We start from the raw sequence: 26,712 nt of genomic DNA on the forward strand, positions 1-26,712 counted from the left end.
AAGATACAGAAAATATATGGCTGAAAATTCTTAGCATATTTAGAGTTGGGCCTACAGAAATTCAGCACAGGGCCTGGGATGATGGGTCAGTGCTTAAGAGCGCTTGCTGATCTTGCAGAAGACCTACATTCAGTTCTCAGCACCCATATCGGACTACTCACAACTGCCTGTAACTACAGCTCTGGTGCCCTTTCTGGCTTCTGTAGAAACCACACACACACACGTAAATAAAACTAATCAAGTGTGACGGTGCGTGCCTTTAATCCCAACACAGTGGCAAAGAATGAGGAAGGGGTTCTCACAGACTGAAGAAAATGAGCAAACCATGACCTTGCAACTTAGGAAATGAGGTCCCCAGAGAGGCTGGCTCCATATCTGCACTGCAGACTGAGTGTGGAGAGGAGTGTAGGAGAGCTTGGGTGCTCTTCCTTACTGTGATTTTTCTTAGACCTTGTAACCCTTGTAGTTGTAGTAAACCAGCTAGGCAGAGTGACTCTGGGAGTGAGAATAAGTACGTTTCAAAGTATGTTTCTGATAAAAGACCAGATTCTGTGTTGACAAATATACATAAAAATAGAAAAATAAAAACACTTCTAGCCAGGCAATGGTGGCTCATACCTTTAATCCCAGCACTCGGGAGGCAGAGGATTTCTAAGTTTGAGGCCAGCCTGGTCTACAGAGTGAGTTCCAGGACAGGATCCAAAGCTACAGAGAAATCTTGTCTCAAAAAACCTAAATAAATAAATAGACTTCTAAAACACAGATGTTGTTTCTTCAAAGTAGTAGTAACCATAGGAACGAGAATCAAAGACAGTATAAAACTGCAGACCTATCTATCCCATGAGGTCATTCAGCAACAGAGATTCATCTAGAATCTGCTTGGAGCCAAGCAGTATGCTAGGAGCTGGAGCCTTGTAGCAGAACTTAATGTTTTTGTAACTGTGTACAGAACAATTAAAGAACAAAGATTAGGGTATATTTTACATGAAAGGTTTAAGAGATCATTTTGACTCCATTATCACCAAGTAGCACTCCCAGTAAGCCTCAGTTCCATTATTTGTAGACATACTATATGTTTGTAGTTTGGAATAATTCTTTGTTACAAAAAAAAAAAAAAGACAAAGTGGGCACACCTTTAATTTCAGCTCTGGGAAAGCAGGGTCAGGTGATCTCTGTGAATTCCAAGCCAGTGAAGGCAAGCTACACAGTGATAGTTTCTCAACCAGAACAACAGAAGATTGACTATCGCTAGTCTTGTTGTGGCACAGCCCACTGTCCATACAGCCTGAGCAATAGTCTTTCTTTTCTTTAACAAGATAACAGCAATTGAAAAACTGTAAAGCACTTCATGATGTTTGTTAGCCTTCACCTAGACAATTATTAAATTATTGCTTTGGTTCTGTTTTCTGCCTGAAGATGTTGTTTGAAGTTTGTAAGGGTCAAGGTCACTTTCTTTTTTACATCTGTAGTCTTAAAGTCCAGACTGTTGCCTTTCCTTGTTCCCACAGAGTACATTGCACTTTATCCATACTCAAGTGTAGAGCCTGGAGATTTGACTTTCAATGAAGGTGAAGAAATACTGGTGACCCAGAAAGATGGAGAGTGGTGGACAGGAAGTATTGGAGAGAGAACTGGAATCTTCCCTTCCAACTATGTCAAACCAAAAGATCAAGAGGTAATGGTGTTTGTGTTAAAATAAAAGCATTCTGTTGTTACCAATCGATGTTCACGCTAATATGGAGAGCTACAGTTGTGGTCTTGCTGCTTTCATCACAAGGAAACTGCTCAGAGGAGCTCTGATCACATAGGTTTTATTTTGGAGTTCCAGTTAGAAGATAAGGGGCACAGGATTCACAGAGTAGGTAGAGCATGAGCCATTAATAAAACAGCCTAATGTTACCGACACTAAGAACTGGCTCCAGAGTCTGCAGAACTTAGAAGAGCCACCTGGCAGGAGTCTGCACATTCTGCAGTTCCCGCTGCTTCCGGCTATTGTAGAGGATCAGGGGCCCCTCAAAGGGGTTAAGTATGTGAGTCAGACCTCAGTGATCTTTACCATATTAGAACTTAAAGCTGAAATTGTTTAAATACTTACTCATTTTAAATTACTAAATTCATTATCTGAAAATATAAGAAACTTTTGTGAAAAAATAACTCAAATTTTCAAGAAAACTATTAATGAGAAGAGAGGTATAATTTTTATCTCTGTGAACTTTTTATGGTTGCTTTTATGGTAAGTGAGGAAAGACCCCATATATGTCTCTATATTCAATGTGGTTTACACTGAAAGTAATCTTTTTATCATTGGGGTAGACATGGGATCTTACATAACTCAGGCTGTCTTCATGTTTGCTACAAATCTGAGACCTTGAACTCCTAGTCTTGGGAGGTATGTGGGACCTCCCAAATGAAGCTATTACAGGTGTCTGTCACTAAGCTCCGCTTCGGTGCATTTGGTATTCTCTTTTGGTTGAAATATATGAAGAACATAAGACCCCATGCAGATATGAGGGTTAAAAGTATTTTAATATCTGCAGATGTCTCCTAGTAGTCTAATTCTTCTACATCAGAATCTGGTGCAGGGTGAATTGTTAGAGATTAGTTATAGCTCTAGTAGAGTCATGTCAGTGAATGCTTTTATATTCTAATCCTTTTAATTTTTATTAATATTTAATGCTAATAAATAAATAATTGTAAAACTTATTTCCTTAAATTTATTATTCTAATAATTAAATATAAATTATTAATTTATTAAATACCTTTATTTGTTGAATAAAATATTAAATTTTAAAATAAACATAATAGTTATTTATTTTAATAGAAAATGCTGAATTTTATATTAAAATGTTTTGCATAGTTAATAGACCCTTTACTTGTGTGAAAAATCATACCATCATTCACCGGTACTTAGTAGCTCACTGAGGTATGCAGATGCTCCTTGTATTGACACATTTTATTATATGATAGCAAGACAAACGTCTGTAAATATTATCCCTTTCAGAAAGGTCTAGCAGGCGCAATCGACCTTTATGATAGGTAGGAGCAGCACAGTGGCATGGTGTGCATTGTGTGAATGGGGTGATGTGCTGTGTTTAAGTGTGGCATGGTTGGTGTGCTGTGTGTGAATGGGGAGGTGTGCTGTGTGTGAGTGTGATGGTGTACTGTGTGTGAATATGGTGGTGTGCTGTGTGTAAATGTGGCGTGGTTGGTGTCCTGTCTATGAATGGGGTGGTGTGCTGTGTGTGAATGTGGCGTGGTTGGTGTGCTGTGTGTGAATGTGGCGTGGTTGGTGTGCTGTGTGTGAATGTGGCGTGGTTGGTGTGCTGTGTGTGAATGTGGCGTGGTTGGTGTGCTGTGTGTGAATGTGGCATGGTTGGTGTGCTGTGTGTGAATGTGGCGTGGTTGGTGTGCTGTGTGTGAATGTGGCGTGGTGTACTGTGTATGCAGCCCAGCATGCTAGTAGATGACAGTGTCTTGTCACATTGTTGAAAGGGTGGATTTTGAGGACTGTATTCTCTCTAAGAGGACTTCATCTGATTTAGAAATAAACGTTCTGTGACTTGTATTTAACTTTCAAGGGTAAATTGGGGATGGGTCTGGCTCAGTGGTTAAGCCCTGCTGTGTACTCACAAATGTTAGTTTGATTTCAGACCCTCACTGCTGCTGTGTATGCTAATGGAGAAGAAAATCTCCTTACTCCTCCCTCTTTTACTTGGACTGCTAAAAATAGTAAATATGATCAGTTCAGTTTACTTTTTGTTATTTTGCAGTACTGGGGATTGAACCAAGGACCTCTTAAATAGCAGACAGACACTCAACTGTTGAGTTACATTCTATCCCCAGCTTATCCTTTAAAGCCAAACAGAAGTTATAGTTGCTGCCCATGATAGGAATTTCCTATTCTTAAATCAAATTCAGTCATTTTAGGGAGAATATAATAATAAATAAATAAATGTTGCCTACTATTCAGCAAGAGCTGTGGATGAATCAGGCTCCCTTATAGGAAATAAGAACAAAACTCATATATGTCTCCACATATCCCAGGATACATGTTTATAGACTTAGCATCAATGCTAAACCCCTTCATGTATAGGCTAGCCCATGAGCTGAGTAGTCAGTCATCTGAGAGAGGGAGCCCCATTGAGAAAATGTCCCAGTCAGATCAGCCTAGACCAACTTTTTGAGCATTTTCTTGATTAATGGTTGGGGAGCAGGTCACTGTGGGTTGGGGCCCCCTTGGGCTGGGTCCTGGTACAGGAGCGCAGGATGAGAAGACTATGAGAAGCAGCACCTTCCAAGGCTCTCCCGTTTCCCGCCTTGACATCCCTCAGATGGGCTCTTACTGGAAGTGTAAGCTGAAATGAGCCCTGTCCTCCACAAGCTGCTTTTGGTCATGGTATTTCATCACAGCGATCAAAGCCAAACCAATATATTCCAGACAGCCATGTTTAATGTCATGAAAGTTATGTGAAATGAACTCTTTCTGTCATGTGTCTGCTTATAAGACACTCTGTCAGCAGACCAGATCTCTTTGTCAGTGTCGGATTCTTCAGGTGTTTGATTAACACAACGTTTATTGTTACTTTGGTCTTCATTTAAAGAAACAAGAATCTTGGGCATTAGAAATCTTTAATTCTTAGTAAACCTAGATTGTCATGTTTGGATTGCTGAAAATAATAATTTTTAAAATATATTTTTCCTTGTAGAATTTTGGGAATGCTGGCAAATCTGGAACATTAAACAAAAAACCTGGTATGTAGAACAGTGACTTGAAACTGACTGGTGTTTGCCTGCCATAGTCTTGGATCCACACTTCTGTTTTCTCCTTTCAGAGATTGCGCAAGTGACTTCAGCATATGCCGCTTCCGGTGCTGAGCAGCTCAGCCTTGCACCAGGGCAGTTAATATTAATCTTAAAGAAAAACACAAGTGGGTGGTGGCAAGGAGAGCTACAGGTAATGTTCTTTGCCAGGTAAAAATGCAGGCTCATAAAAAAGACAGAATCAGTTAAAAAAAAAAAAAAGTCACCCCCGAGTCATAACACTTAGAGGTGATCAGTCAGCATTTACATATATTTCCCTGAGTCTCTGCTGCTTTGAACATAGTTTGACTTATAAATAACAGTTTAAAGAATAATTTTCTCTAACAACATAATTGTTTTCCAGTTCACCACTCACTAGGCCATAGGTCCTTCTCTTAAAGGAAAAAGCATACCTTTATCTATGCCTGGGACACCGACCTTGCTGTATCCCTCAAAAGAAAAGACCCAGCTGTGTGCTGAGAAAAATACTCCCCAGTGGACAGCTGTTGCCCTCACCCCCTAAGTCTTAGGCCTTGGAAACAGTAGTGCAAGGAAACAGTACAGACATAGATGAACATAGTTTTTCCCAAAAATGTTAACAGTTGGCACAGGTATTTTTACAGAGTAAAAGCTTTCTTTCTTATCTGATTTTCCTTGCTAACCTAAAGGCACGTTAGGGTTAAGAGATGATGAGAGAAATAATGTTTTTATATAAGTTTACATTTGATGGAAATGATGGGAGGCGAGGCATAACTTAGTTCTGGCATGCAGTAAACAGAGATGTGCAGATTTGATACGTTCTTGACTCAGCCCCTCAATAGCCACCTTCTGATTCACTTTGAACAGACTAAATGGGAAACATGACCCTCCAGATATGCTTTAATGACTTCTTGATTATTGATGAAGCTCCAGGATGTACTTTCAGTGATCTATACCCTTAACAGTTAAGTTGAACTTGCAAGGCTCTGGGAAGATCTCTTTAAACTGTTATTTGGGCAGAATAGCCAGAGAACTCTTAATTGGAAGATCTCTAGAGACTTCATGACTGGCATTTTCAGAATGCTTTGAGATGCACACTGTAGTGAATCTTCCAGTTGTTTAATGTTGATCTAAAAGGCCAATGGTGAGTTCAGGGGTTCCATAACTAGTCCCCAAGACTTCTCTCAAATTTGGTAGTTCATAAGAGGGATTCTTAGCACTCCCTGAGGCTGTTATCCTCACTGTTTGTCATTATGAAACAATACAGACTAAAATCAGCCTATAGGTTAGAACAAGGGGTTCCTAAAGTGGAACAGGTGTCCCTCTCCAGCAGGGCAGGGGGCGCATGACCTTTCCCTGGAAATAATCTGTAACAACTCAGAGTTATTGCCAGCCCGAGAAGCCTGTGGGAGCCCTAGTGTTTTTAACTGGATCTTTTTCACATGGGTATGATTGATTATTCATATGGTGAACACATGACTCCAGCCCTGTCATCAGAGTGAGCTGATACAGTGTGACAAGGAGCACCCACCATAAGTCACAGTGCTAGATTTGGTGTTACCAAGCCTTGCAGGTAAACTAAGACACTTGCCAGTAATGATATAGATTCTGTCTTGAGGAGTCAAGTGCAAAGGCCAGTATATGGGCAAGGTTAACTTGTCATTATAGAAATCCTAGGTTTTTTTAGTTTTAAATTGTAGCTCAATGGTTGTTTTTAATTTCATATTTTAATTACATGTTTCTTTTGCTGATTTTATAGGCCAGAGGGAAAAAACGACAGAAGGGGTGGTTTCCTGCCAGCCACGTAAAGCTGCTGGGTCCAAGTAGTGAGAGGACTACACCTGCCTTTCACGCTGGTAAGAAAATGGGTCACCCTGTATTTTGTCTAACAGACTGTGTTAAAGCACAGCATGTCTTAGATTAGCTAGCTCTTTGAAGACACGGAAAACTTGCCTTTCCTGTCCTTGCTTCAGAGCAGCGGGCCTCTGGGAATGTCTTCCTGCAGAACTCTGTTACTCCTTGACATGTGAAATTGTCGTTCCGTCATATTAACATGAAGTGGTTCACTTGGATTTGTACCTGCAGTTGCTTAGTTTTTGTTTTTGTGAGACTGGGAAAGAAGATGTAGGGAGAAAGCATGTAAGGGAAATTTTTAGCCTGATTTTAGAATTTAGTAATGATTTAAACTCTAGGGACAGGGTTGATCCTTACAGGAAAGCTTAATTTATTATTTTTCTTTTTTTTGTAGTGTGTCAGGTGATCGCTATGTATGACTATGCAGCAAATAATGAAGACGAGCTGAGTTTCTCCAAGGGACAGCTGATTAATGTTATGAACAAGGATGATCCTGACTGGTGGCAAGGAGAAATCAGTGGGGTGACTGGTCTCTTTCCTTCAAACTATGTTAAGATGACAACAGACTCAGACCCAAGTCAACAGTGTGAGTAACATCAAATTACTTACTTCTTACCTGATATGAAACCATTAATATGCCGTATTGCATGCATTGCTATTCCAGATCAGATATTAGTGCTCACACAAGATATAGTTACTATTTCGAATAAGAAAAAGCAAAAGGTAACAGTTCACAAGCTCAAAAGTTGTCCTGCTTTGTCATAAATGCTTTCTGCTAGTTTTAGACTTTAATGTTAGTTTTTGTCTTTATAAAAGTGTGTAATTTCCCATGTGGGTTCTTTGCTGTGATGGCATCTATCTCCCCTTTACCACCGCCACCACTTTACAGCATCTGGTGCTCTTTCTCAGATTGATGAAAAGTAGCTGGTACTGTAATTTCCCTATCCCACAATGTATCCTTTAGTGTATACATGCCATTCGTTTGGAATCCCCTCGTTTATTTTTTATGTGTTTATATACTACCCAGTTTACATGCTTGCAAAACTCTCACTAGGTGATTCTTTCAAGAACTGTCTCGTGCCACAAAATATGTATGAATCAAGATCAGTTTCTCAGTTACACCAGACACATACAAATGAAACGGGTGGGAGGAAGAAAAAGAAAGGAAGCCATTACTCTAGAGAAATCTACCTCAAATATAAAAACCTCCTAGGAAAATACCCTATCTTGTGAGAACTTTTCTTTTAAACTATACTGGTCTTAATGTAGCTGGGGTTGGTCTCACACTTGCTCTGTGCCTGAGGATGATCTTGAATTCCTGATTCTCCTGCTTCCAGTTTCTGATTCTGAGTACCTAGATTATAAGCCTGTACTACCATGCTCAAATAAAATTCTCTCTTTCTCTCCCTCTCTCTTCTATTACTTTCTCTCTCCCTCTCTCCTCCTTCCAGTAGTAGTAGCAGTAGTGGGGTGATATTGGGGGCTGATTGAACCTAGAGCCTCATGAACTGTAGGCAGGTACTCCACCCCTCATCCATGTCCCAAGTTTCTAATTCTTAAGAGAACAGGATTTGAAATTTGTTTTGTACACACATTATACAGAAATCATGAATTGGTTAACCAAGGACACATGTAACTTTGAAGCCAGGCATGGTACACTTCTAGCATCCCAGCACTCAGAAGGGTCATAAACTGGAATCCAGTTTAAAATCAGCCGTTTGTAGCAAGAGGCTGCTGTTGCAAGGAGAGCGGGGGGGGGGGGGGGGCTTTGTTTGTCCCAGCTCCCCGACTAGCTTACACCCAAAATAATCACACAGAAACTGTATTAATTAAATTACTGCCTGTCCAATTATCTCTAGCCTCTTATTGGCTAACTCTCACATCTTGATTTAACCCATTTCTAATAATCTGTATATCACCATGAGGTCGTGGCTTACTGGGAAAGATTCAGCATGTCTGACCTGACAGCTCCATGGCGGCTCTCTCTGACTCTGCTTTCTTCCTCCCAGAATTCAGTTCTGTCTTCTCTGCCTACCTAAGTTCTGCCCTATCAGGCCAAGCAATTTCTTTTTTGATTAACCATTAAAAGCAATACATAAACAGTAGGACCTCCTACACCAGGCTACTGTGTTAGCACAGCTCCACAAGGCAACTGACCTCATGCCCTCCTTGAAATAATATAAGGAAACTATAATCTTTGAACAAATAGGAGGGAAATCTTTCATTTATTATTGTCTACACAATTTTAAAGAAATGAAATCGTCGTTTGCTTCAGTCAAGAAATGTATTCATAACCGGGCAGTGGTAGTGCACACCTTTAATCCCAGCACCCGGGAGGCAGAGGCAGGTAGATCTCTGTGAGTTTGAGGCCAGCCTGGTCTACAAGAGCTAGTTCTAGGACAGGCTCCTAAACCACAGAGAAACCCCAGAAGAAGAAGTGTATTCATCTCATAGCTGCCCACCACATACTGAGAATCCCAAAAGTCAGTGACAACACTTGCTCTAAGTAGCTTTGGACTTCAGCTGGGAGCAGTAACATAAATGCAATGCTTGCCATAGTGAATATTTATACAAATACATACCTGGGAAGATCCCTGAGTCCCTGTGGGGAGGAAGGCATGTCACTGCAGAAGGCTTCTCAGAGGACATTTGACTGGACCAAGAGGAGAAGGAGTTACAGTTGCTAGAAAAGCAAATAGGGATGGAAGGGAGTACCAGTTATTTTCTTGATCGTCTTACCTATTTAGAGATGAGGAAATAGGATTGTCAAGGGACTGGGTAAAAAGAGAATAGTTTCAAAGTGCTCTTTGTTATAAAGTTATTCTCTGTAGCTTATCTACTACCCTGATTTGGGCTAAGATATCTGGGGTTTTGTAATTTAAATACATCTAAAAATAATGCTTCTTTCCTAAATGAATGGCAAAGGTTCATCATCCATCATGAAATTAAAGAGCTCTCATGACAGTTTCCAAATAGACCCTCTGAAAAGTCTGTTTTCCATAAAACAGCTCTTTAAACTACCTAGGAACCAGCAGCATGTCTGTTAGGTTTGCTCAAAATAGCTGTTTATTAGCAACTGAAGAACCAAAATTGCTGTTCAGAAATGACCAGGATTCCTTGTATTGGTAGCTATGAAAGTTCACCAAACGTAAGTTGGCATAAGCCTACAGTTTCCATAGGATATGTTCTAGAAAACACCATGCTTATAGTCACAAATTCATCTGAGAACTTTACTATAGCTACTTAGACATTGAGAAGTGAACCAGTTATTAAGAGTCCTTGAGGCATTAGTGCTGGTTAAACTGCAGACTATCGTTTGTGTTTCTCTTGCCCTTATAAACACTATTTTCATTTTGCTATACAATTGGGACTTTTTAAGGATGAGGATTTTTGTGGTTCAAATTTATTTAGTTGATGTTGCATGTGACTATTAGATTTTTTCTCACCCATCTAATTTACATTATGTTCATTTTATTCCTCATTTTCTTTTTTTAGGACCCAATGTTGTCTTCCAGTTGTGAAAGCACCCCAGAGACCCACTATCCAAGTTTGACTCTAGCGTGGAGGCAGGGCAGGCAGCCCTGATCAAATATCTCCTACACAATTCGTTTACTTCGCTTGAATGTTAGAGCCACTTGTGATTATTTATTTGTGTTTCTAATTTACAGTTAAAATTTATTTGTAACAATTTCAAGGATAGTGGGTCTTTGTGTGGCTTTCCCTGCTGTTCACTCTGGCATCCTTTAGCATTTTTCTTCCTTTTGTAATTTGGCAATTGTAGGTCGTTAGCATGCATATTCAGTTTGCCCTTACATGGTGGGAGTGCAAACACACAAAGACCCACTATTTGCACAAACTGTTCTGTCTGGTTTGGAATGGGCTGCCATGCTTTTCCAATGCTGTTGCAAATTGTATATTCATTATGGGATTCAGGTGATGTTTGATTATGTTCTGCTATTATATTTGATATAATCCTAATCACAAGAGCCCATAATTGGCTCAATCTGTGATTTGCGCTCAAATAATCATTTTTATTACTTTCTAATATGCCATTCTAAGTACCAATAGTCAGGTTTGTTTGAAAGCCAAGAATGGAAATAGCCTTTTGTATGTTTCTGTGTAATCTGAATAGGAGCAATAACATTGGAGGAACTTCCCTTGTCCCACAGAAGATGAAAGTGGTGTGCTCTGGCCATTGTGTGCAGAGCAGTGTATGTCTGGTTTGTCTCCACTGCCCAAGGATGAGTGGAGAACTCGGGCAGCTCCTTCAGGGTCTCAGGTGCTCTCGGTTGCAGATCTGTGCTCCAGCACAGTTACTGCTTTATTGATGACATAAACATCGATTGCTTTCAAGAATGGAAAGTGTACATCATTGACTGTGGGTGAGAAACTTCCCCTAGTTTAGAGCACTTATATCTGTAATATATTCTAAAGTAGAATTTACATTATCTCTTGTAGTCAGGTGACTACTTACCCTAGTATAGAAAATGACACTGTTGGCATTCATAATGCATTTAGTAAAAATCATAAGGAATCCTTGAAGAGGTTGTGCCAGACCTGGAGCAGGCTTGAAAGCTCTAGCCAAGGACCCATAATGGTAAGGGCACGTGAGAGCTGGCATTCCTCTATGCCCATGAGGCTTCTTTGAGACTAGCATATTGATGTTGCTATCCATACTTTCCTGGCTAATATTCTTCTCCCACACTGGCTCTTTTGACGTAGGATTTTACCTCTTTCCTTGAATGGAAAGCACTCTAACAAAACAGACATTATTACAAACTAGTATGTATGGGATCACTTAGCTGAAATGAAAAAGAATTTTAATACAGTATTAAACCGTATTTGAAAATCAATGAGCAGTTTATGCATTTTAAAATGTTTACAAATTGCAGTGCAATTTACTGTTTGAGAAATGTCAGATAAATGTATATACAATCACAGAGTCTTATTCCTCATAGAGTTCTCTGAGAAAATGAAACATGCTTTTATACCTCTCACTTTCATTTAAAGGCATATTTTGTGCAATATTTATGTTAATGTGCCTATATATTATGAATGAATTATTGCAATTGTACATTACCTAAATCATGAAAGAACCAACAGTTTAGTTACAACTTTACAAAGCTCCAATATCTGGTTTGGAAAACTTCACACTATTGCAATGTTGGGAGATATGTATGTGTGCTCCCAGGGATGGGGATTTCTGCTAAAGTTCTTAAACCACCTCCATTTTAGCATTTGCCATCATAATTTTAAATGACATTCATAGGAAAGCAATAGTATCCATATATAGATGGGTAAGAGAATTGCCTGCAGTCACTAAGAAACAGTGCAAAGACTGATTCCAAACTGACTTTTCCACAGTATATAGATTACCCGAACTTGCTTTTTATCTCCTCAACAGTCTGTCTTTACATTCTTGAATTCAGTGTGGACAGCTGCTGTATAAGCCAAGGTCAGAAATTCAAGCGCTGCTAATTATTTGCATTATTCCATAAAGTTCTTTTTCTGTTGTATTTTTTATTTTGGGCTTTCTACTATACTGATAAATCTTTCCAAAAGTATTTTTATAGGTCAAATCACTTGATTTCTCCATCACTAAGAGTAGACTACTAGAAATGGCACTTAGGTTAAACTCAGCATCTATGATCAATCTGAAAATAATATGTTCATCAGATACCTGTGAATTAAGTCACACACTGGCCCATCATTCAAAGTAAATGTCAGTGTAGAAAATAAATTTACTGTGTTAACCAGATACTACCTGGGTGGGTATATTGTCATGTGTTTGATTGGAAGCTGTAAGGAAGGAAATTGTATGACATATAATCATTTAAATCGCTCTTATAAGTGCATGCAGTCTGTTGCAATACCTTATCAGTCATGTATTTGCTCTCTTCCTGATTTGCTGTAAGGCAGCTTTCTGTTGCTTAAAAGGAAAGAGCTTATTGGAGGCATAATTTAAAATTGGAACACAATGGAACCAATCAGTTGGAACTTGCAGGAAATGCCTGGTTACGGTCACACCGTGTGGCAGGCACTTCTAAAATATGTGCTTGAACTTGACAGCAGTGCGAGGGGGGAAAGGCTACAGCCAAAACTGTTATTTTAGAAAATCGAAAACTAAAAATTATCCTATCGATTATATATTTTCTCTGAATCTTTGACTATTTTGAAATAATGCAACACTTAAAACGGTAACTGTTTTAAAATACAATATGGAGCTAGAGCTCAAAAGAAAGAGATGGGGGTAAGGAAATGCAAGAAAGAAATGAAGTCCAGGCCAAAGCTTTATCTGCCAAGTTCTCTTAGAATGGGTTTACCAAGTTACGAATCCCTGTAAATAGCTGCTGGGAGCACTGAGACCCTTTGCCGAGGGTGGCATTCTTACATGCTGCTGTGACGCTACTGTAATGTAATAAATTATTAAATTGTTGCAAAGTGATGTATTTGCCTTAAATTTTTATTTTGTGTGTCTTGAAAACTATAGTATTAAAGGTATTGAGATTGTGCAAATGCTGGGCACGCTTGGCATGAAATAATCTGTTTTTATTTTTACACAATTGTAATATAACTATGCAAGTGTGTTTATTAAAAGAACACAAACTCCATTACTTGTATTGTGTATTTCTTTTGAAGTATCCTTTTAAAGCTTATTTTAATTGCTTAGATATAAGTGTGATTTAATGTCTTTGGAATTCCTCTTTTCTCTTAATTTAATCTCAGGGTACAGATCAATGGTCAAGATTTATATAATTTGAGATAATCATACATATCTCAAAAGCAAAAGATATTTTTATTTTGTTATGCTCTTACATAGAGAAATAAGATAGTATAATCAAGGATAATAGGAATATTTTTTATTTTTTTTTTTCTCTTTTCTTTTTTTGAGACAGGGATTCTCTGTATATCCCTGGCTGTCTTGGAACTCACTTTATAAACCAGGCTGGCCTCGAACTCATAGAGGTTCACTTGCCTCTACCTCCCAAGTGCTGGGATTAAAGGCATGCGTCACCATACCTGGCAGAATATTTTATTTAGTTTATTTCCCACAATTTTTTTAAACTATTGAAAGAATCTTAGGAGACATTTTAGTGTAAATAGGAGGCCGATAAAGAAACTTCAGCAGTTTCTCATGTACTGGACCTCTATAGCAGAGAACTACATTTGGTAACCAAGTTGGTGAAAGTAAAAATAATGTATCCAAATGTAATTTAGCATAAACACCATCTTTTCCAAATCCTTTCTCTGCAAAGCTGTCCTGCTAATATGTGTAGAGTATTTATTTGCATGAGGTCAAGCAGAATACCAGGTGCAGGTGATAGTAAATGAGAGTGAGAATGTCATAGCATGGCACTATCATGGGGTGAGGCAGAAGCACACAATTTAAGAGTCTGAGCACAGTGGCAGATTTTTTTCCCCTGCATTTCGAGGAGAGAAGAGGAGAAATACCTACTGGACCTTAGAATGGTGGGCAGGGAAGACTTGCTAGGTGGAGGCAGCCGCTGGCAGACCCTTGAGATAAGTAGGAGTAAGCCTGACTGGAGGCAGGTGTGGTCACAAGCACTCGGCGTTGCAGGGGTGGGACTGTGAGGCCAGCCGTGAGAGTAGAGGCTCTGGAGATGGTCGGCTACAACAACTCTCTAGGTTGACTCTGTGGGATGACAAAACATGCTCTAAAGAACTTCTGAGTCCTGGCGTAGCTGAGCATGGGGATGTTTTCCAGATTCTGGTATTCAGCAGAGGTGAAGAAAATGTGTAAAAGCTCTGAGGGGAAATTGGTAGAAGTTAGGCACTGATGAAATGGGAGAGGAGACTGTCGGCTAGTCCCAAATTTGTGTGCCGTGTATGAGAGGAGAGGAGACTGTCAGCTAGTCCCAAATTTGTGTGCCGAGTGGCAGAATAACAGGGTACCTGTGCCATGTGTGGATCCAGAGTTGGGGGAAGGAAGGTGAGTTGGGTTGGTTTGGTTTTACTACAAAGCACCTATGGGCTGTCCAGATACAAAAGATACAATCTAGATGCCCAGCAGTGGATAGGCATCGGCTGGGAATGGGCACCACTATGGACTGGGCAGCACCAGAACACCAGAAGTAGTTGAGACTCCCTAGAGAGAGGCTCAGACTTATATGAGATCCTCAGCTAAGGACTGAGTAGTGAGAGGTCCCATGGCAGGCAGCAGGTTCTATTAGACAGGAATTCTGCCTGGGCCATTGCGGTACTGGTAAAAAAAAAAAAAAAAAAAAAAAAAAAAAAAAAAAAAAAAAAAAAAAAAAAATCCATGAACAAAGTAACTCATTCTTTCATTTTTACAGATGGGAAAACAAAAAAGGGACAAGTTTGCTTAGTGTCTTAGTGATCTGGCTTCTGAGTCCATGCTGTGAATCCCATGCTGATGCGTCCACTGCCTTTAGAGCTGTGAGGTCTGGTGGGACACATTGCTCGTGCCAGTAAAGAGAGGAAAAATACAGAGAAGAGGCAAGGATGGAAGAAGACAGCTAGAGCCTGTAGCAATAGCATCCAAAAAGAGAAAGCTGCACAGAATTGCCATCTGAGGTGTAATTCATACATGCCTGTACAGTGCACAGCTCAGTGGTTTAGTGTGGTTACAGTCATGCAGACATTGCTATAATTAATTAGAAAATACTTTCATCACCTCAGGAGAAAAAAACTTTCAAATTGTCTCTCTCCTACCTTCCTGAAACTACACGTGTGTGCGCGCACACGCGCACACACACACATTCTGGACATACCACCTACACAGTCCCTAGCCCCAGGAAACCACTAAACCACTTTCTGTCTTCATCTGTTTGCCTGTTCTGGGCAAACATGGGTTTTTTTGTTGTTGTTTGTTTTGTGACTGGCTTACTTCGTATAACATCTATGTTGTAGTATGTATTGATGCATTTTTCCTTTTTATAGCCAAGTTAAAATTGTATTGTGTGGCTATGCCGTGTTTTCGGTTTCCAGATCATGTAGCATGTTGTCTTGTAACAACCACACTGTTCCAAAGTCACACTGCTATGCATCGCTCCCGCCAGCAATGAACGAGCTTTTGTTGTGCCAGCATTTGCTATTATGTTGTGACTTCTGGCCAAGCTAATGTGTGTGTTGGTATCTTGTTTTAATATGCATTTCCCTGAAGATAGATGGCATACAGCATCCTTTTTCAAGGCAGGATCTCACTAAGTAGCCCTGGCTGGCCTTGAACTCACAGAGTTCCCAATTGCCAGGATTAAAGGTGTGCTATCATGTCCTGGCTATAACCTCTCTTTGGTCAAGTGTTAAGGCCTATGGTATCTCAATGTAGCTCTGGCTGTCCTGGAAGTCGCTTTGTAGATCAGGCTGACCTTGAACTCACAGAGAGCCACCTGCCTCTGAATCCTGAGTGCTGGGATTAAAGGCCTGTGCTGCCACTGCCCAGCCTTATGGCCCATTCTTTAAATCAGGTGTTTTTATCTATTGTTGAGTTAGTTGTACACTTTGAATTACAATCCTGTGTCTGATGTAGGTTTTATAAATATTTTTCCCAGTTTGTGACTTGTCTTTTTTCTCTTAACCCTGTCTTTTATAAAACAAAAAAATTAAATTTTAGTGAGGTCCAGTTTATTAATTTTTGTGGATTATGCCTTTTGTGTCATATATTATGTCATTTTGGAACCCAGGGTCATGTAGGTTTTCTCTCTCCTGAGACTTGGACCTTTTGTGGCTCACATTTGGGACTTGAGCATGGTGTGTTCTGGGTTAACTCTGATGAGGAACAGGCCTGTCTGTAGTCTGTCTCACACCTGTAGCTGTCACATGTTCCAGAGCCATCTATTGAGATTAAGTTCTCTGTTATTGCCCTGTGCTCCTCTGGCAAAGATCAGTTAGCTGTTTCCTGGGTCGATTTCTGGGTTTTCTTGGGTCTCATGGTCAGTTCATCTGTCTGTTCTCTTGCTTGTACCACGCTGTCTTGGATCCTGCAGGTCAGTGCCAAGTCTCTTGTCTTCTTCCGTACTGTGGTTGGCTATGCTAAGTCTCACCTCTCCACATCAACTTCAAAATTAATTTTTGAACCACTTTTTTTTTTTTTTTGCCTTAAACAAGAACAAGGAATCATGAAATGTTCTTACAAGACGTCATGCTGTTGTCAAAAGGCACCCATCACTCAGTGTTCACTTCAAAGGATAATGAAGCTGCCCTGGGAGTCCACACCTGTCTGTCACTGAGGATGAGAGCCACATCACACGTTCAGCATTCGGGAAGCATTAGTTCACCGCATAGTCAGTTCTAGAAACAATAGCTGACGTGTTGAACATGTTCTGTGCAGCACACAGTTAACCTGGCATTTGGGGTTGACAGATAGAAGCTCAAATCCATCCTGACTCTGGAATTCATGTTCCTGCTTTTCCTTAACCAGGGCTTACTATTCCTCCAAACCAGAAACGTAGAGCAATCACCAGTTAATCCGAGGCGAGGTGAGATGAGATGAGGTGGTGAAAAGAACAGCTTTGGGGGAATCCTGGTTGGCCCTGGAAGAGCCTGCCCCTGGGACCTGAGTGCCGCCAGTGCTTATCTGTCAGCCACAGATACTGAAGAACAAGTGTCTCCTAGACCCAGCAGTGTAGGTGCTCTCCAGTCACGGGATAGTGGACACTGGAAACAGAACTGTAAGAGTATTCCATGGGGGGGTGAGAGATGTGTAGGCAGCTTGTGATGCTGAGGAAGGATAGGTTTATGAAGCCCTCTGCCCACGGGCAGTGCTGGGTGACTGAGTACTGGTGCAAAGTGCTGCAGCAAGTAACTACAAGGTTCTAATTGTGTGCCAGGGTAGAGGGTACATAAAGGGCCGACTATGTCACCAAGACACACAGGGTTCAAGGGAAGTAAAGGTCATGTTGGTTTTGTTTGCAGTGCCTAGGGATGTTTGATATTCACAGTATTTATTCTAAGTCCTTTTTCCTCCAGAATCAGTTCAGGGTCACACCAGGTCAGGTGTATAGTCTACCCCTGATACCCAGTGAGTGCCGTGTAGACACTGCTTGCCATTGCCTTTCCTTCCAACGTTAAGAAACCTGGTAGCTCTGAAGTCCTTCTCTGCCGCCCAACTACAGAATCTCTGTCCTCTATTCAAGAAGGTTCACTACATTAGTCAGAGGTAGGTTACATATTGTTAGAATTGAAACTTCTGGATTAGGTGCAAGGAAGGAGCCCATTCTCTTGCCTGAAATCTGAATCTAAAGAGCATATCACTTCAGTCTGTTTGGGTAGGAAGCACATAGACCCTAGCCGGAAGTAACTACCAAGGACAGAGCAGTGTCCTCCTCTTTGTGGAGATGTACGGGTGTGAGGACCACAGATCAGATCCCCAGCACCACGTAAGAACTGCCATCCAAGCACTCAGGAGGCAGAGACAGGGATTTCCCTAGATCCATCTGGCTTGCTAAACTAAAATCTGCAGGCACCAGGTTCAGCAAAGGCTCCACCTCAGTAAGTGGGCAACCTCTGGCCCCCATACTTCCTCACACACACACATACGTGCAGCCATACATGTGAACATGCATTCACAAGCCACACATGTAATTACACACAGAGAAAAAAGTTCTCTTTGTCTTAGGCTTATGATCTTTCACAGCAGGTTAAGAAATGAAATTAAATTGATAAACATATCCCTTTGCACATATCAACAAGCTTGCTTTGGGGACATTCTAGAATGCTCTTATTATGTGGTAGCTTTCTTATGTTCTAAAACATTTCAATACAGTTAAATAACCAACCTATGGCTTGATGTACAACTCAGTAGGCTTCAGAAAAATACACAGGTGCCCAAGCTGGTGGAGTACATGGCATATGCCTTTAGTCAGAGCACTTGGGAGGTAAGGCAGAAGAATCAGACAGCACAGCTAGCCTATGTCTCTGAAAAAAATAAGAAGAAAGAACTTTTAAATTGTTTTTAAAGGGCACTTCCCTAACATGCATGAAGCTGATGGTTTGATCCCCAGAATTACCAGCAAATAAATAAAAACTTGATAAAGAATTATTTAAATTCCAAAAAATATATATTCACCTATCACTTTATGGTGGAAATATACTACTTGGTACATTGTTCTTAATATGTATTTACCAAGTAGATAAAAAAAATATTGCTTTATAAAATAGCCGTTTTCTAGAGTACTGATAAGAGTTGGGCATCAAGGCAATCTGCAGAGAGTTGCAGTTTAATCTTCTGGGTTTACTGTTGGGAGCTCGTCTCTTCACAGAGCTCCCACACAGTACAGCTGACAACTACATTCAATACTCAGAGTGGTTAGCAGAGCGGGGCTCACAGAGAATGGCATTGTTCAGTGGCCTTGCTCTCCTCAGAACGGGTGAGGAGTTTTCTGGCATTTAGGACCTAATCTGAACAAGCAGCCTGTATCAGCCAGCACAGCCTGTCCTTTGTCCTCCGCCTTTTGGGATCTTCCCAGACCTTCTCATCTCTCGCCTAAGCGTCTCTCTTTGGCTTCTTGTTTGCCCAGGGATTTAGAACAGTGGTTCACAACCATGGCAGTGGGGCAGAGTTTTCATCAGCCCTGGTTCCTAGTGTGTCTCCACATCTGCCCACACTGTGAGGGCCTGTAGTCCAGCTCACTCTGTCCGTCCAAGAACTTTGATCTGTTATTTCTCCTCTGTCCATCCTCCCTGTCCATCGGGGCCTACAAGGAAATTTTCATCACTTTTTGTGACCTGTAGGTCAGGGTAGATCTCCTCTCAAATTTACCAATCCTTAAAGAAAACCTACTCGTGTGTCACGCACTGTGGATAGAGTAGATTAGAAAATGGACAAAACTAATGCCTGCCTCCAGTTGAGGATGGGAATGTGAACAAATGAGGTTAATCAAGTGTGCTGTATCTCAGCAAAATAACGTAGGTAGGGTAGAGGGAGTGCTGGTTGGGGTGTGAAGGCATTTCGTTGTGAACAGGACCTTCAAACGTGTCCAGATTGCTAATACAGGGAAAGACTTGAAGGGCATGGGGAATATCTGGGGAACAGACCATTCCAGGATGAGGGGCAGCATATCAGAGGGGGATGCTATTGGGGTGTCCTCGTGATGCTCAGGGAACAGGGTGGTGGCCAGTGGGCCTGGGACAAAGGGAATAGCAAGAAGGGGAAATGAGGCCAGGGTGGCCAAGGAGATGGAGTGCTAGTTAAGATTCTTTGGGGCTGTCTTATAACTTTGGCTTTTGTGTGGCAAAAGAAAACCTTGTTAGAGGGTTTTACCAAAGGAAGGACATGATCTGATGTGTCTCAACAGGATTACCTGTTAGATTAAAGTGAACAGAAGGGACTAGAAGCAAGGAGGTCCTTTAGCAACTTGCACAATGACCCAAGCATAAGATCGTGGCTTGGATCCATATGGAGGATGTGGTGCCAATGGGTCAAGTTATGGATGTGTTTGATGTTAGAGCCAGCAGGTGGATTGAATATGGAGGGTCAGAAGGAAGGTCTGCATCGGAAGATGCGTCGTGAGCTGGGGAGAAATGGTACTGGCATTGAGTTAGAAGGTGATGAGGAGGAGAGTTTGGCAGTGATGGTAAGAAGATGGCTTTTGCTGTTCTGTTGATAAGGGAGAGTCTACATAGGCAAAAATAAGAATTTGAGGCAGAGTATAAATGTGAGAGCCGTCAGGCGGACATGTGCTTAACCAAGTCTCTGAGCTCACAGAGAAGAGTCTCTAGGCCTGAAACAGGACTCTCACCATTAGGAGTCTGGATGGCTGTGGAGGAAGGAGGAGGAGAAACCTAGGAAGGCCGGCCAAGAAGGTAAGAGGACATGAGGAGAGAAGCTGATGAGAGGAAACAGAACAGGCTATGGCCTGGCGTGGGACTTTTGCCTGGCCACGGGTGGATCTCCAGAACCTGAAAATCAAAACAGAAAAGGCAGTAATCACAAGAGGTGGTAGTGGATCAGGTTAAATGGGTCCCTGCTACTGAAGGAAAACTATCTGGAGCACCAGGAAGCTTCTTCTCCTAAGCAAAGACGTTTGAAGACAGTAAAGTGGCTCAGCGGGTAAAGGCACACACAGCACAGTCCTGTCAACCTGAATCCAAAAGAAAGAAACCAAATACACAAAGCTGTCCTCCATCCTCCACATAAGCACCATGGCACATGTGCCCACTCACAAACATCATGCACATACATACACACTCACCATGGCACATGTGCCCACTCACAAACATCATGCACATACATACACACACTCACCATGGCACATGTGCCCACTCACAAACATCATGCACATACATACACACTCACCATGGCACATGTGCCCACTCACAAACATCATGCACATACATACACACTCACCATGGCACATGCCCCCACGTACAAACATCAAGCACATGCATACACAATTACAATAAAATTTGAAGGGCTGGAGAGATGGATCAATGACAAGGCAGGCACTTGCCACACAAGCCTGACCTAAGTTTGACCTCTGGGGCCACATAAAAGTGGAAGAAGAGAATGGCCCCACAGAATTGTCCTCTGCCCACAGACATGCTACAGTGCGCACATCACATCATACTCAGAATTGCAATGGTTTTTCATTGTCCGGATTGTGTGGGACGGGGAGCATGTGTCTGTGAGTGCAGGCCTGTGGAGGTTGGAGAGACCACTGGGTCTCCTGGAGCTGCTGGCAGTGTGAGCAGCCCAGTGTGGATGCTAGGAACTCAACTCAGGCTCTCTGAAAGAGCAGCAAGTGCTTTGGACTCCTGAGCCATCTCTCCAGCCTCAGAAATAAATTTAAAAGGAAACAATTCAAACTAGGGTTAAATCCTTATACTCCCTGCTACGCTCAGCAAATGTTCCCCATAAACACAGATTTTTGTTGAAATGTGTATTCTCTTATATGTGTTCATTTATCACACTTGTTAACTATTCAAACTGCTCATTTGATAATTTTCATGGAAAAGTGTCAACTTCACTACTGACATTGTAGTTGCTTTTCTTTTTCTCTCATTTTTTGAAAGGAGGTGTATTTATTTTAAGAAAGGTTCCATCTTTTTATTTCATACGTTGAGGCTTTTCTGTTTGTTGCAGATAAACACAGTATCATTGTGTTGTCTAGGTGGTTTGCTGACAGCCTCTTATGCAGATCCTTTGGGATTTGTTGTATTTTGTTTTGTTAGTTTATTTGATTGATTCTGGTTTTCCAAAATAAGGTTTTGCAGTTTCAAACTAGCCTAAAGCACACTGTATAGCCCAGGCTGACCGCTCCTTCCCTGTGTTCCTGCTTTAGTCTTCTGAATGCTGGGGTTACAGCAGTGGGCTGCCACACACAGCCTAGGGATGACTCCAGCTATAACATTAGTGATGCAATCCCTGAAAGAGATCGCTGTTGTGACCTCAATGCTGCCTGCCAGCTCTTTTGTCCTCCCTGCCTCAGCATCTATGTAGTGTGCTCTGGCCTTGTCATTGTCACTCTGTGTTCTATGTAGTGTGCTCTGGCCACCTCATTGTCACTCTGTGTTCTATGTAGTGTGCTCTGGCCTCGTCATTGTCATTCTGTGTTCTATGTAGTGTGTTCTGGCCACCTCATTGTCACTCTGTGTTCTATGTAGTGTGCGCTGGCCACCTCATTGTCACTCTGTGTTCTATGTAGTGTGTGCTGGCCTTGTCATTGTCATTCTGTGTTCTATGTAGTGTGCGCTGGCCTCGTCATTGTCACTCTGTGTTCTATGTAGTGTGCGCTGGCCTCGTCATTGTCACTCTGTGTCTTAGGCAGAGTGCTGGCCTTGTCATAAGTTCATGTTTTCTTTTTTCTTTCAGAGCTACTTTCTAAGCTATTTATTTACATCTCACATTACTTACTAATTCTTAGGTGTGTTTAATTTGGTATTTTATCCATTAATATACTGTTTTTATTATAATGTTTACCATTTCCTTTACTTTTTTCAAATATATGTATTTTTGTGTATTGCAGGTAGTGTATGCATGTGTGTTTTATGCGTGTTTACACCTGGGTGCATATGTGGCTATGAAAACCAGAGGTCAGTGTCAGGGGTCAGGGGTCTTCTAATTGCTTTCCACCTTAGTTTTTAGGTAGGATCTGTCACTAACTGCTGAGCTCACTGATTGGCTAGACGAGGGATTCACCTGTTTCTCCTCCCAGCCACTCCCTGGCTTGTTTCCTCTCCCCAGCACAGATGCATGCCACCATCCTGGCTAATGTGAGCACTGTCAATCCCATCTCAAGTGCTCATGCTCGCCTGGCAGGTAACTGTGCTGACCAAGCAAGCCATCTGCCAGACTCTCCAATGAGACTCTTTCTGTGGGCTGTGTGGATTATTCCCTTCCCACGTTTTCAGTCATGTGTGTTTTACATCTCCTTTTCTATTTTATTCTGTCATCTTGGGTTCTTGGGGTTTTCATCTTCACTTTTAAATTTATTGTGCATTTTCTCCTTGGTATGTGTGTGTATTTGTGTGGTATGTATGGTGTGTGTGTATGTGTGTGTGTTTATGTGGTGTGTGGTGTGTGTTAGTGGTATGTGTGATGTGTATATGTATGGTGTGTGTGTGTGTGCATGTATGGTATGTGTTTGTGTGTTATGTGTGGTGTGTGTATGTGTATGGTGTGTGTGGTGTGTGTTTGTGGTATGTATGGTGTGTGTATGGTATTTGTGTGGTGTATGTGTGGTGTGTGTGTGGTATGTGTATATGTGTGTATGTATGATGTGTGTGTGTGTGTTGTGTGATTTTGTACTGTTAGCCAGCTCCTTGTTAGTAGTACTAGGTTTCCTGGTGGTAAGAGTGACCCTCCCAACAGATTGTATACTTTCTCTGGCTGAGCACCCCCTGAAGTTATGGGCCAATTTCTTTGTTAAATCATCCATTTCAGAATTCTTTTTTTATATTTTGAGACATGTTTTCTCTGTGTAGCCCTGGCTGTCCTGAAACTTACTCTGTAGACCAGACTGGCCTCAAACTCACAGAGATCCACCTACTTCTGCATCCTGAGTACTGGGAGTGAAGGTGTGTGCCACCGCCCAGCCTGTTCTAGAATTCTTAAAATCCAAGTTTTGGTGATATTTTTAGCCCAACAATTTCCCCTTCTTCCACTATCAGAGACAAAGAGGTTTCTTACCTGTTATTCTGGTGAAAGGAATTATCCTGTCATTTTCAGTTTCCTGCCAGATCTGGCAGAATCCAGCTCCACCCACAGGCCCTGCCTCCCTACAGCCCAGATCAAAGCCAGAAGAGGAAAAGTGCATCTGGAAACAAGCAGCCCAGGACCAGCACCGTATTTCCATCACTTACCAAACACAGCCTGGTCCCTGGGGACAGAGCACTGACCGGTTTGATATTGAGGCCTCTGTTAGAGACAGACCAGAGGATGCATAGGCATACTAAGGTTATGGACTAAGGACAATAGGAGCTCATTTAGATGACATATTAAAATAGTATAGCTCCATGGCAGAACACATGCGGCTGCCACCCACAGCTGCCACTGAATACAGATACACTAGTCACAAAAAGAAGCAAATCTGGGTATGAGTGGGACCCAAGGTGGGAAGGCTTCCCCATACAGTGGAGTCCTCCAGCGGCACCATGAAGGACTCTCTGTGAGAACCAGGCTGTAAATGAGGAAGGGAAGGAGGAACTCAGCAAAGCTGTGGGCAGAGTATGCACCCTGTCGTAAGGGCCCAGCCTTACTGGTTGGGTGGGGAGGTGGCAAAGCAGTGACTGCAGAGGCTGGGAGACAGACTGGAGCCGGACCATGGAGCCATGCTGCTGAGTTAGGGTGTCATTCTGCCGTCCGTGGAAGCCATTTCACATTGTGTGAGGAAAAGACCCTCCAAAATACAGAACTGTTCACAGAAATATGTGAATAACTACGAAAGCCCCATATGTAATTTAAACTTTTCTAGCAGTCACATTTTAAGTCAAAATACATAAAATTCCAATAGTATTTTGGATCCAATAGATCCAAAATATTACAACATGCAACAAGATTGATTGTTTGGCTGGTTGGCTGACTGGCTAGCGGGTTGGTTGTTACATTGGTTAGTTGGTTGGTATGTTGGTTGGTTAGTTTGCTGGCTTATTGGTTGGCATGTGTGCAGATTGGTTGGTAGATTTAGTTGGTTGGTTGGTTAGTTGGTTGGTTGGTTGGTTGGTTGGTTGGATGGATGGATGGTTGGTATGTTAGTTGGTTGATTGCTTGGTAGGTTGATTGGTTGGTTGATAGGTTGGTTGGTTGGTAGGTTGATTGGTTGGTTGGTTGGTTGGTAGGTAGGTTGGTTCGTTAGTAGGTTTGTTGGTTAGTTTGCTGGCTGGTTGGTTAGTTGACTGACAGGTTGACTGGTTGGCTGGTTGTTTCTAAGAGTCTTACTATGTAGCCCAGGCTAACCTCTAACTCCAGTTCCTCAGTCTTCTGAAATCACAGGTATATTTCACCATGATCTGGCCAATATAGTATTGATGCAATATTTTACATTTCATATTTAAATGTCTTCAAAACCCAGTGTGTCGTTTGCATCTATAAATATCTCTATTGGACAAGCTGCATTGGAAGGGTTCAGTCACACTCCTCTCTGTCAAGTACAGGGACAGTCGGGTATCCAGGATGACAAAGTGTGCTTATTCACTCCATGACAACCCGAGTCCTCGGTTCATCCAGCAATCCCACCCCCCTCTCCCTCTGTTATCAGGTCCACTGCTGGCAACACTGGGTGCCTCGGCTTGCATATGTCTGTAATGCAGGGCTTCTGGGAATCAAATAGGCTAATATGCACTGTGGCCCAAGAAGAGCAATACACAGGCTGCAGTGTGGCCAGATTCCTGTGACCTTACAGGACAGGAATGCCATATCCTATTTTGGCGTTTGCTGGTTTGGGAGAAGCAGAGAGCTTGGCAGCAGGCAGAGGGAGACATTCAGAAGGAGGCACCAGGAAGAGGAGCGTTGAGAAGGCTGAGAAGGGACAGCAAGACTGAAGGGGCAGCACTTCCGAGGTAACAGTGCAGGGGCAGGTGGAGGAGGCGGTGAGCTGGAAGAGGGCACTGAACCCAGCAATATTGGGGTCCTTCTTACCTTCCTGAGAGCAGAGTCAACAGGGCAGTGTACCCAGTTAGGGAAATGTAAGGGGACACAGTCTAGACCTTCTTGTGACTTTGGCAGTGACATGAGAAAGAGGGTGTTGAAGAGGGAATGGGGCTGGAGGAGACGTGCTGGTGTGTTGTCCTTGCCAATGAATAGGAGGGACATCTAACCCTGCTTGTGAATCAAAAATAAAGCAGTGAAAACTGAATATAATGGGGGGCCTGAGCAGGTGGGGGCACTGTGGAAGGGAAGACCAATTACAGGTGCTGGCTAGAGAGAGAATAGGACCCCTAGTACCTGACCAGGAATGAAATAAGGAGCGAGGGAGTAGAGAGATAAAGGGCGGAAGGTTTAGGGGGCACTGTGCCTTTATTTCCCCTGACCTCATAGGTAAGGATATCTGGAGTGAGGGCTTGGAACTGAACCAAGAACAGAAGTATAAGGGCCATGGGGATGAAACGCAAGGGGTCAGCGTGGCATAGTGATGAGCTGTCCCCGTGCTCATCCTAACGAAGTGTCTGTCATATTCATCCAGCTGCAGAAATAGAAACGACTTAAGGCTCTTCCTGTGGTTATAAGCTGCTGTTCTAGATAGGCCAGTGTTGGTGTATTTTAAGGCAACCATTGAGAATGTGATGTGAGCAAAATAGTACACAAAGTATGTCCAGGCTCGGGGCTGGGGATGCGGTTCACTGGGCGAGCAGTTGCCTAGTGTCTACAACAGTCTGCATTTGAACCCAGGCACCACACATGCATGCAGGCTCATTTAATGGCTATGTATTCACTTCAGTGACTTACAGAAAAAGCACAGGTACATTTAACTCTAAATTTGAATAAATATAATGAAAAGTACCAAGGACTGGTGAGGTGGCCCAGTGACACCTGCTTCCACTCCCCAGCATCCACATGGTGGAAGCAAGACTGGCTCTTAAGGTCATCCTCTGACCTCCACTCAGACAGAGGCAATGCATACACATACACACAATAAATAAATTTAAAATGTAATTAAAACT

The 26,712-nt window shown here is 42.0% G+C and overlaps 1 protein-coding gene across 6 annotated transcripts in view; it reads left to right on the top strand.

The window, feature by feature from the left end:
• The window catches only part of Itsn2 (intersectin 2), a 121,528-nt gene that overhangs the window by 77,412 nt on the left and 17,404 nt on the right, over window positions 1-26,712 (top strand). For 5 of the 6 annotated variants that reach the window (XM_057787848.1, XM_057787841.1, XM_057787832.1 and 2 more), the window contains 5 exons: window positions 1,509-1,675; window positions 4,707-4,752; window positions 4,833-4,954; window positions 6,539-6,635; window positions 7,028-7,219. In XM_057787848.1, coding sequence (XP_057643831.1) covers window positions 1,509-1,675; window positions 4,707-4,752; window positions 4,833-4,954; window positions 6,539-6,635; window positions 7,028-7,219 — 624 coding nt within the window. Of the gene's footprint in view, window positions 1-1,508; window positions 1,676-4,706; window positions 4,753-4,832; window positions 4,955-6,538; window positions 6,636-7,027; window positions 7,220-10,128; window positions 13,245-26,712 lie in introns of those variants that run through there. The other variant, XM_057787872.1, reaches the window with a different exon arrangement.

Source organism: Chionomys nivalis, chromosome 1 (genome assembly GCF_950005125.1).
Source record: "Chionomys nivalis chromosome 1, mChiNiv1.1, whole genome shotgun sequence".
Lineage (NCBI taxonomy): Eukaryota > Metazoa > Chordata > Mammalia > Rodentia > Cricetidae > Chionomys > Chionomys nivalis.